This window comes from Primulina tabacum, chromosome 5, assembly GCF_025594145.1.
Source record: "Primulina tabacum isolate GXHZ01 chromosome 5, ASM2559414v2, whole genome shotgun sequence".
In the NCBI taxonomy this organism is placed as follows: domain Eukaryota; kingdom Viridiplantae; phylum Streptophyta; class Magnoliopsida; order Lamiales; family Gesneriaceae; genus Primulina; species Primulina tabacum.
The window spans coordinates 36,744,077-36,754,842 of record NC_134554.1 but is presented as its reverse complement, the minus strand read 5'-3'; the positions used below and the strand labels follow the sequence as shown (position 1 = coordinate 36,754,842).

Here is a 10,766-nt window from a genome sequence, read left to right as displayed (position 1 = left end):
CCTCCTCTGATCATCTTACTGCTGATCAAGAATCGGTTCTGATTCATTCTCAATAACACATGCTTACAATCAAATCAGATAAACAAGTAAACATGTAGTTTTAACACAGTAAATCATGCTAGCAATCAAAAGCAAGGAAAGAAAACTCATTATATCCCGCTCGCTAGCTCCTATCTCAGTCTAAGGTACCTGCTGCTCTGGAACCTACTGCTCTGACACCACCTGCTGTGGGGACCCGGACGCTAATTCATTTCTTAATCATCTTTGGGAATAACTAGAGCAATTAAATAAACAGGGTCCTAATTTTTTTTTAAATACAAAAGCGGAAACGTACGAAATAAATCTTATTTCATTTACAAGATCAATATCCAGATCTAAGTACAAGTCCTGTACAAAAGTAAATCATAGCGACTACTATTCATTCACTACATGTCAGGTAATGAAACAGATCTACTTCTGGGTCCGAATCTCCACGCTAAACTAGTCCTCTCTCGTCCTCGTCTTGACCATGGTGCTGTCCCACCTGTTGTCATGCACACATACAAACAAGACAACAGTCGGATAACTCCGGTGAGAATTATATTCCCAGTATAAACCATGTATACATGCATTTCGTATGAACAGACATAAAAGTATGAATCAGATATCTATAACATGTATCACAGTCAGAAACATGAATCAATATCAAACTGTAAATCACACTCTGAACATGTATCAAAATCAGAAAATATGAATCAATATCAAGCGATAAATCACGCTCCGTGACTCTGAGATTCTGACTCGACTCATTCCTAATCCAGGGATCCCGATCTGAATAAGAACGCAACAATCTCCCACCTACTCTCCCGATCGTGGTGGCGATACGTTCTTATTACGGACTTTGGTCCTGTCCATATTGAATCTCGCTATAGAAGTTGCTCCACTCCTATGCACTATCAATATGACCAAACGTCCGGTGTCTTGGCATATCCTGCCAAAGACTAGGCCTATCCGCCCTGGCATGTCCTGCCACTGACTCATCACAACACATACTAGACTATACGTCCATAGCCTAGACATATCAAACTTATCAATTGCAAATATCAATGCGATAAGATAAGGTATGTGATTTTGGGAAACTCAAGTCAAATCAAACTCGAGTTGTGCAATCCCGAATCAACATTAATTTATACCTTTCTCTTCTCGGTCTGACGAAGTCGAAGTCTCGAATTCAACTCTGTCCATATTCAATCTGGTGATGACAATATCGAATATACTGTGTCAATGTACAACTCAATTCAAGACCTGTCCTGATCAATACTCAAATCTAGACATAATCTGATCAATGTCAACTATACAACGATACAATCTCAATCAATAGCGAATCTGATTAATATCAATCTACTGATGTTTCGACGGCATAACAATACAATCTCAATAACCCCGTCAATCTCAACATCACAGATATAATAACACAGCTCATAATCAATATCAGTACAACCCATAATCTCAACAATAACAGATCATAATCTCAAATCTGTACAATCTCGATCATATCAATTCTGAAAATCATAACAATTCTATACGGTATCTATTCTTCAATCTGGTTTCGATTATGCGATGTCTACTATATCAAGAACAGCATTTATCAATCATATCTGACTCTGGTAGGATCATAATTCTAAATCATATCAAAACGTAGTAAAACTTACGTCCACTTGAAGCTCTCGTCGATAGAAACACGGTATCGAAGTCGGATTGAAAATCGAACGGACGGATTTCTCGCAAATTGAATTCCACGATCAAGAATTGAAAATCTCCCCAATTCCTTCTCGGTTCTTCCTTTCCTTATTCTGAAGAAATTGAAGACTCTTATATATATATCATGCATGCATAGGACGGGTGGCTCATTCTAAAGGCAGCACGTCTCGCGCATATGCGCGACCTCAACCGGCGCATATGCGCGAGACCTACTGGTCTCGGTAATGATCTTCTCGGCAGCTCGCGCATATGCGCGCCCCATCGCCGCACATATGCGCGAGATCTACTGTCTCGGTGCACGAACACTCGCGCATATGCGCACCTTCACTCGACGCACATGCGCCAACTTCTCTGGAATCCACCTTTGGGCTACTGGTCACCTCGCGCATATGCGCGCTCATCTTCGCGCATATGCGCCAAGTGTTCTGTCTTGCATCATGAGCTTCCGCACAGCTCGCGCATATGCGCGCCTATATGCGCGATACCTTCTGGTCACACACAACCAATATTCAAACAACTCAAAATCCAATTCCGGATTGCCCCGTCTATATCACATCTCAATTATCTTCAAATCATTTCAGATTATGATAATCAAATTCTCGTACCTTACAGTTTATGAATCTAAAACACGAACATATTAATGAAATCTCGACCCAGATTCATTAAATTTTATCCCCACACACAATATCAGAAAATTTTGTTTCTCTGGGTCGGGTTTTGATATTTGGAACGTGTCCTTTGAACGCAAATCAGATTCATCAAAACACAACCCAAAATGCTAGGGATTTCTTAGGTTTTGATAATCTAGGAGTCGATTTTTAGAACACGGCCCAATTTCAAAAAAAAATAAATCTACTGTAATAAGAACAACAAATTGAAATGTTTGAGGTTGTATCAATACATTATATCTCATTGTCTTATCTTCCAACTCAATCTCGAAAAATTTCCTCTTGATTATTCTCAAAGTAATTAGTTCACATTGGACTCGGAAATGGTGCTTTGTGGGGGTGAAGAACATACCACAAATGATGCTTATTTTGGAATACGATCGATTTTAAAAATGGTAAGAAATCAAAAAAACTCAAGAATGGCCTAAGAAAATAACTGTTGATTCGTATGTGTAAATTTGTTAATGTTATGAATAAACTAAAATTCAATTTTAATTGTCTCTAATTATATTATTATGATTAAAATGAGTTTTCATAGTTGGGCAAAATGATAAAATTCACACGCTCTTTTTTTTTTTAATTAATATTTATGGAGTCCTCCCCTAAACATTTCAGTCTTCCTCCCATGGAGACCCAAAAATCAACTCGGCAAAGTGCAAATCCATGGACAAATCTCCCGCAAGAAATCATCACAGAAGTCTTTTTGAGGTTGCCGGTGAAATCCCTTCTCAGATTCAGGTGCGTTTCGAAATCTTGGCATTCCGTCATTTCCAGCCCCCTATTCAGAAAGACCCATCTCGAAATTTCAACTAGAAACAACATATATTCCCATAAAAATCTCATCTTTGGCTCAGGTCCCCCTCCCACAGTTTTCTATACTTGTTTACTGTACCCTAAGGTAGATGAAGATCACTCTATGGATACTGTGTCGTTTGATTATCCTTTGAGTGACCCGGATGATGAGATTCGGATTGTGGGTTCTTGTAATGGGTTGATTTGTGTAGCTTTAGACCCATGTAATGTCATTCTTTGGAATCCAGCTACGAGAAAATATAGGGAGTTGCCTTTTTCTGGTGTTACTATGTTTAGCAGGAGCTATGGGTTTGGTTATGATGTCTTTAATGATGATTACAAAGTGACTTGTATCGATCATAATCCAGCAGCAGATCCAGCTCAGGTTCATATTTATAGTTTGAGAAATGATTTGTGGACGTCTATGGATTGGTCCCATGGTAAAGTATATGATGATCCAGGTGTATTTTTTCATGGGGCTGTCCATTGGAAAGTTTACCACGATGATTTTAGGGGTGACTGGGATGTAATCGCTCAAAATTTGACTACGGACACTTGTTCAAATGTTGCACTTCCTGTACCTACAATTGGCTCCGGAGTTGAGGTCAAGTTGGGAGTTTCTCGGGGGCTTTTATGTGCGTTCCATGACCGTGGTTCTTACATGGATATTTGGGTATTGAAAGAGTATGGTGTTCAAGGATCTTGGATCATAATGGTTTCCTTCCCTTACTCTTTCCTAAAGAGGCATCTGCGTCATATTAGGCCGAAAATTCTCTTTGTTTCGGAGAATGGAGGTATCTTGGTGCAACTTGGTTCCAACTTGATCATGTATAAGCATCATCAGTGTCTTGAGACTTATCCCTTAATCGACAATATCGAAGTTGAAGCTACGACCTACATCGAGAGCTTTATTTCCCCTGATTTTGACAATATGTGGAGCTGAACATCAGGTTAAAGGAATAATGATAGTTTGTACTAACGATAGATCAGTAATCCCTTTAAAGAATTTTTTGTTCATTGTGCTTATGGTGGAGCTTTATCAAAATTTAGATAACATTGTCTCTTTGTATATCAATGCCGTTGGAGTCTTTGGTTGTAGCTGTCTGTATGAAATTGGTCAAATCTTGGTTATTGATCAATCCTTCTGTAGGATCGAATTTCCCAGAAAATTTGTGTCGAAATGGTACTCTTTTGTCTATACATGATTTTTGTTATTTTCAAATATATATATATATATTATTATGAGTGATATAGTGATCTAAAATTTAAAAAATATCGATAAAATAAAATCGAATTTAAAAATTGATAAAGATATGATTGAAAGATTTAAAAAAGAATGTTATTTAGAAAATAATAATAAAAAATCTCCAATTAGATAGTCATAAAGACAGTAGGATTAAATACCTGGTGATTATTTTACTGTGTTTATATTCATTTAATTTTTTACAAAATAATAAAAATCTAAATATCGAAAAAGAAAAGTACAAGAAAGGAAGATTTCAAGGGGACAAGGATTAATTCTTCCACTCCCCTACACCCAAAAAAGGACTCGGCGGATACGAGTCTCTCTCTGCTTGAGGTCTTTCTTTTAAGGTGCAGCGGGTGATTGTTTTCGCGGGTTCTTCATCGATTGACGCTGAGGTACTTCAGTTTTTTGTGGTTTTGTTTTGTGGGTAATGGATGAAATCTTGGGTAGATCCCCCACTTCGGCTGAACGGGAGGTGGTCGTGATTAGTGATGAGCCAGTGGGCAAGGGACTTCGGCTTATGCCTTTAGGTTTTGAGGGTAAACTCTTAACTGATAAATTATTGAGCAGAGCTGCATTTACGGCTACAATCAAGAAGCTCTGGGGGTTGAATCAGGGGCTGGAGATTAAGTTCCTGCCCGACAATGAGTTCCTTTTTATATTCGACGAAGAAGGGGGGATTCATCGTTTCTTGTCTATGGAGCCATGGATTTTCAGTAGGGCGCTGCTGGCTTTGAAGAGGTTTACCGGGTTTACAATGGGTGCAGTGGGCTCGTTCCAGACAACCCATCTTTGGGTTCGTGCGTTCGACGTTCCGCCGGAGGGTATGATTAATGACATTGGGACTCTTATTGGTAATGCGGTGGGACAGATAGTCAGCGTGGAGGCTGATGACAGGGGGCGATGTCTAGGACCTTTTATGAGGATCCGCGTGTTAATGGATATTTCTAAACCGCTTCGGAGCGTGGTCAGCGTGCCGGTGGGTTCTGAAGGGGCGTCAGTGGCCGTGGCCCTGCGTTATGAGCGTCTTCCTGATTATTGCTATAACTGTGGTTCGATTGGTCATGTAGCCAGGAAATGTGAGACTGCTAAGTTTGATCCGAACCAGGACGATTTTGACTATCCATATGGGCCTTGGCTTAGAGCAGAGATAGAAGTGTCTCCTATGCCGTCATCCAGCAGGTCTTCTCGGCGAAGTTCAAGCCCTCGGACGAATCTCCCACAAGAACTCATCATAGAAGTCCTATTGAGGTTGCCAGTGAAATCCCTTCTTAAATTCATGTGCGTGTCAAAATCTTGGCTTTCCACAATCTCTAGCACTGAATTCAGAGAGACCCATCTCAAGATTTCATCTGAAAATAACATGCATTCCCATAAACATCTCATCTTTGGCTCAGGTGCCCTTCCCGGAGGTTTCTACACTTGTTCGCATTACTCTAAGGTAGATGAAGATCATTTTATGGATACTATGTCGTTTGATTATCCTTTGAGTGAACTGGGTGACAAGATTCAGATCACGGGTTCTTGTAATGGGTTGATTTGTGTGGTTTTCTACTCATCTAATGTTGTTATTCTTTGGAATCCAGCTACCAGAAAATATAGGGAGTTGCCTTTTTTTGGTGGTAATATGTTTTCCAGGAGGTATGGGTTTGGTTATGATCTGTTTAATGATGATTACAAAGTCAGTTGTATTGATCTCAATCCAGCAGCATACCGAGCTCAAGTTCATACCTATAGTTTGAGAAATGATTCGTGGACGAGTACGGATTGGTCCCATGGTAAGGTATTTCATGATCCAGGTGTATATGTTAATGGGGCTATCCATTGGAAAGTTTATTGCAATGGTGATTCTAGGGGTAACTGGGATGTAGTCGCTCAAAATTTGACAACAGGGACATGTTCGAATGTTGCACTTCCTGTGCCTAGAATTAGCTCCGGGGTTGAGGTCATGTTGGGAGTTTCTCGGGGGCTTTTATGTGCAATCCATGATCGCGGTTCTCACATTGATATTTGGGTGTTGAAAGAGTATGGTGTTGAAGAATCTTGGAACATAATGGTTTCCTTCCCCTACTTTTTCCCAAAGAGTCGTCTTCATCATGTTAGACCAAAACTTCTCTCTGTTTCAGAGGATGGAGGAGTCTTTCTGCATTTTGGTTCGAACTTGATAATGTATAAGTCATCTCAGGACCACGAGATTTATCCCTTAACTGACAATATTGTAGTTGAAGCTACAACCTACGGTGACAGCTTTGTTTGCCCTGATTCTGTCCATATGTGGAGCTGATCGAGCATCCGGTTTAAAGGAAAAATAATGGTAAGTACCAATAATAAATTAATAATCCCTTTAAAGAATCTTTTTGTTTTTTGTGCTTGTTGAGCTTTTTCAACATTTATTAATATTCTCCATATCACGCCATTTAAATTTTGATTTCGCCGAGCTTCCATGTGTTCTTCGTTGGATCTTTAACTAAGGTCGTGTGGTACTCATATATAGCTTATCATCAATGTATTTTCTCAGTAGAAGGGAGTAATGTGATATGGTTTGATAGTGGAAATGGTTTCTTCTGATTCTTGCACCAAATCCGACCGAGTGAATGGATCGAGATATGTCGAATGTTTGGTTGCAGTTGTATGTCTAGTTGATCGAATCACCCGAATTCGTGTCGCAAGGATTAACAGAAACCAAACCGAACCGTTTGTTTGGAATAGTTTTTAGTTAATCCCGATTTAAATTGATTTTTTAAAAAATGGCTAGTTTCAAAGTTTCTTATGTATAATTTGATTTTTAATATGTATCATATAATTAATACTATCAGTTAATAAACTATTGTATAATTTAATTCAATAAAATAAATTGTTAGTATAATTACAGTTTTTTTAGTTTAGTTATAATTGACTCCTTGGTGATTATTTTAAATCTTATATTCAAATATGTGTACTAAAAATATTTTTTTAATAAAAAATAAAATTATCTACGAACATTTCTTCCAAAAAAAATTATTATTGGATTCAAAATTAAAAATAGATTGAACTTTAACAGAAGATTTGAAGTCGTCATAGAACACACCGGAATGAGAAAAACACAGAGATGAAGTTGAAACAGTTGAGTAACACAGTGTTTGATCTGGTTGAAATTTTTAGTAAAATCAAGAATTCATTTGGCTTCCTCTTGGAATTCATCTAGTATGATCAGGCCGTGTGCCCGTCCGGCCTCGTCGGCGTGCAACTCTCTGGGTGGATCCATCTCCCGAATGCCGCTGCGGCGCCACTCGAGCCCCACCATTAGCCACTCGAGCCCCACCACTATTCTGGTTCCGTCTTGGCTGTTCCGATGTAGTTTCTGCACGTTTTGACGGATACAATATCCAAACTTGAAGCGCATCGTTTCCCAGGCTTTGCTGTTCCTCTTGTATTCGCCTCAGAGAGTCCTCCGCTTCCACATTGCAACTTTGCATTGTGGATTTCTGAAGTGTTGGTATGTCCCCCACGCTGGATGGAATCTCCTTCAGTTTGTAGCACCATCGAATAATCAGCCTCTCGAGGCAGGGAAAATGGTCGCTTTCGACCCTCCATTCACTCAGGTTTGTACTCTCAATCTCCAAGTATCTTAGTACAAGAAACTCCCCTTCGGCTGGTTCCCACTCCTCACCCACAAACGAGTCTTTCATCAGTTTGAGAACCTCAAGATTCGGCAAGGAACCGACCATCGATATCTTCTCCCATGGGATTCCAGAGCGCGTCAAAGTGAGCTTCCTAAGCCTCTGGGGAAAGGTAAGATTTGTAGCCAAAGGTTTGCTATCCACCCTTGCGGAACCAGCGTGGAACCGGAAATTGAGCTCCTCTAGTTCTCGCAGGTAGACAAGATTGCCAAGGCCAAACTTTGCCCAGTGTTTAGGTTCAATGCTATTGTATTGGAACCTCAGTTTCTTTAGATTCGGACAGCCTTCGACCACCTCCTTGGTGAATTTGAAATTCATTACATTAGAAAGGGTTTGCAAGTTTTCAAGAACAGGATAAGTTCCTCCGATTCCATCGCGATAGGGAAAGCATAAGAAAGTATCCCGCATCAGGACAAGATGCCTTAGTTGTGGCATTTTCCAAATTTCCAGTGGCAGAATTACTCTACACATATAGTCGGTGGGAAGACTGCCCCGCTTGATTATCAAAGTTTGGAGATTCTGGAGCTTGGAGATGGATGGAGAAATCACGCATTCATCGCTGTGGTTATAGGTGAAAGCAAGGTACCTCAAGTTAACCAGTCGGAAGATTTTTTCCGGGAAAAACTTGGAATCTACGAGTAGTTCATCCACCACCCTGAGAGACTTAAACTGCGAAGCAAACGATGATAGTTGATTGGTTTTTGAGGCAAAATATATAAGAGAATGAATGGATGAGTTGCGAATATTGGTTTTCAGGAAGTCCCAATCGTAAGTATAAATACCCAGGCGGTGTTGGCCCTCAACCAGTTTCGAAAAAGTGCTTCTATCTTCCTCGATGAAATGCTGAAGAAACCTTTCTTCTCGACCTTTCCTTATGCTTAGGTCCCTTACCACATCATGGATCTTGCAAAATCTGATTCTGCCATTAGATCTCTTATTCATGATCAAAACGAGGTTTCTCTCGACAAGATCCTCCAGGTACTCCTCCGCCAGCTCTTCCAAGCTTTTGGGCTCTACTGGTTCTAGAAAACCATCAGCAACCCATAATTTAATCAGTTTTTTGACAGGAATCTCGTAATCCTCCGGAAAAACTCCCATATACAGAAAACACGACTTCAACTGATGAGACAAGTTACTATAACTCAAAGAAAAGATTCCCGAGTATCGATCATCATCATTTACGGTGGATGCTGCATTGACATTTTCTGCGATGTTCTCCCAATACTCTCTCGTCTTGTTAGCTTTCAGAAGTCCAGCCATCACGACAACTGCAAGCGGGAGTCCTTTGCAGTTTCTTGCAATAGATTTACCAATTTCTTCCATATGGGTAGGAGGACACTCGTCTGCAAAAGCCTTTCTACAAAACAGAGCCCAACTTTGATCCTCGTCCAAGAGTCGCATCCGATGAAGGTGGCTGTCAGAATCGATTTTCAAGGCCACCTCCGACAACTTCGTCGTAATAATCACACGACTGCCGTTACAGTCGTCGGGGAATGCCCTTCGGACTTTATCCCAAACTTCTGCGTGCCACACATCATCCATCACGATAAGATATCTCCTACCCTTTAAACTTTTATACACAAGTTCAATGAAAAACTCGGCATTCGACCCTTCAACAGAAAGGATCCTTCCGAGAATATGTTGCACGTTATACTCTTGGGATACCGTCACCCAATGACGAGTGTCGAAGTAGTCGATGATCATATGATCTTCGGAAACACTTTTAGCTAGAGTTGTCTTGCCAATACCTCCCATCCCGGTGATCGGGATGATCTGGAGATTCTGCTCATCTCCCATGACTCGATCTTTTATTTGAGTCAAGTCTTCATGCACTCCCACCATGGATTCTTTGTCAACCGATGCACGAGTTGAAGTTTCGACACTACTGTCAGGCAAATGATCTTCTTTCTCCGGAATTTCCTTCATTTTCGTCGCCTCTGCCACGATGGCATCAACTTCATTGATCCAACGTTGGAGTGCATCAAACTGATCTTCGTCTCGAGCTGCGTCTTTCTTTGAGACGTGGGATTGGATTATATCTTTCGCTTGATACACAACATCCCGGATTCGAACATCCCAGTCGCCAATGGTTTGGCCACTGTTTCTTTGAAGAAAATCTTGCAAGAAAACGAGGTTGTCACGGAGAGATGCCGTCTTTTTTCTGGAACAGAGAAGGAAATAGGATTGAAGATTGGGTAAGATCTGGTTTATGAGTTGGGTAAGAGAAGCTAGAGCTGCAGATGCCATAACTAAAGGACTTAAGAAACAAGAAGATGATTGAATCAGGTAGAGCGGTGTGGAACTTATATATTAGTGAAGTCCCCTTTTGAATTTTATTTTCTAATAATAGATTATTATAATAATTTACTATTATTATTATTATTATTATTTAAAACTTGTCTCTATATATCCTTTTCTACAAGACTTGGTGAAGTTAAAATTATGTTTCTAGAAGTAATTTATTTATATTTTTTTACTTGTCCCGTTATTGTTCGCGCGATGCGTGTATGTCAAGTCGATTTTTTAGAAAGACTCTTGTTATAATAAATGAAATTAAAATTGAAAATATTTAATTTTTTTATTTTTAATAAGTTTTTTAGACTTTTTTTAATATGAATGTAACTTTACATTAAAAAAAAAAGGAAATAGGAGGCTGAAAAA

At 39.7% G+C, this 10,766-nt stretch overlaps 3 protein-coding genes across 3 annotated transcripts; 2 read left to right on the top strand and 1 right to left on the bottom strand.

Annotated features, from left to right (window-relative positions):
- Positions 1 to 2,999: 2,999 nt before the first annotated feature.
- LOC142547530 (F-box/kelch-repeat protein At3g23880-like) lies at positions 3,000 to 4,400 on the top strand. Its single transcript, XM_075655884.1, has one exon. The coding sequence runs from the start codon at positions 3,034 to 3,036 to the stop codon at positions 4,141 to 4,143; it is 1,110 nt and encodes a 369-aa protein (XP_075511999.1). The 5' UTR covers positions 3,000 to 3,033; the 3' UTR covers positions 4,144 to 4,400.
- A 268-nt stretch (positions 4,401 to 4,668) lies between these two features.
- On the top strand, positions 4,669 to 7,052 carry LOC142547528 (F-box/kelch-repeat protein At3g23880-like). Its single transcript, XM_075655883.1, has 2 exons — positions 4,669 to 6,760; positions 6,965 to 7,052. Exon 1 carries the CDS (start codon positions 4,877 to 4,879, stop codon positions 6,728 to 6,730), a length of 1,854 nt encoding a protein of 617 aa, XP_075511998.1. The 5' UTR covers positions 4,669 to 4,876; the 3' UTR covers positions 6,731 to 6,760; positions 6,965 to 7,052.
- Positions 7,053 to 7,379: 327 nt separating this feature from the next.
- On the bottom strand, positions 7,380 to 10,446 carry LOC142547527 (putative late blight resistance protein homolog R1A-3). The gene has a single exon (XM_075655882.1). The coding sequence runs from the start codon at positions 10,350 to 10,352 to the stop codon at positions 7,623 to 7,625; it is 2,730 nt and encodes a 909-aa protein (XP_075511997.1). The 5' UTR covers positions 10,353 to 10,446; the 3' UTR covers positions 7,380 to 7,622.
- Positions 10,447 to 10,766: the final 320 nt, after the last annotated feature.

Bases quoted from the DNA above. Each gene is read 5' to 3' on its own strand.
- LOC142547527 (XM_075655882.1), bottom strand. From the start codon at position 10,352: ATGGCATCTGCAGCTCTAGCTTCTCTTACCCAACTCATAAACCAGATC.
- LOC142547528 (XM_075655883.1), top strand. From the start codon at position 4,877: ATGGATGAAATCTTGGGTAGATCCCCCACTTCGGCTGAACGGGAGGTG.
- LOC142547530 (XM_075655884.1), top strand. From the start codon at position 3,034: ATGGAGACCCAAAAATCAACTCGGCAAAGTGCAAATCCATGGACAAAT.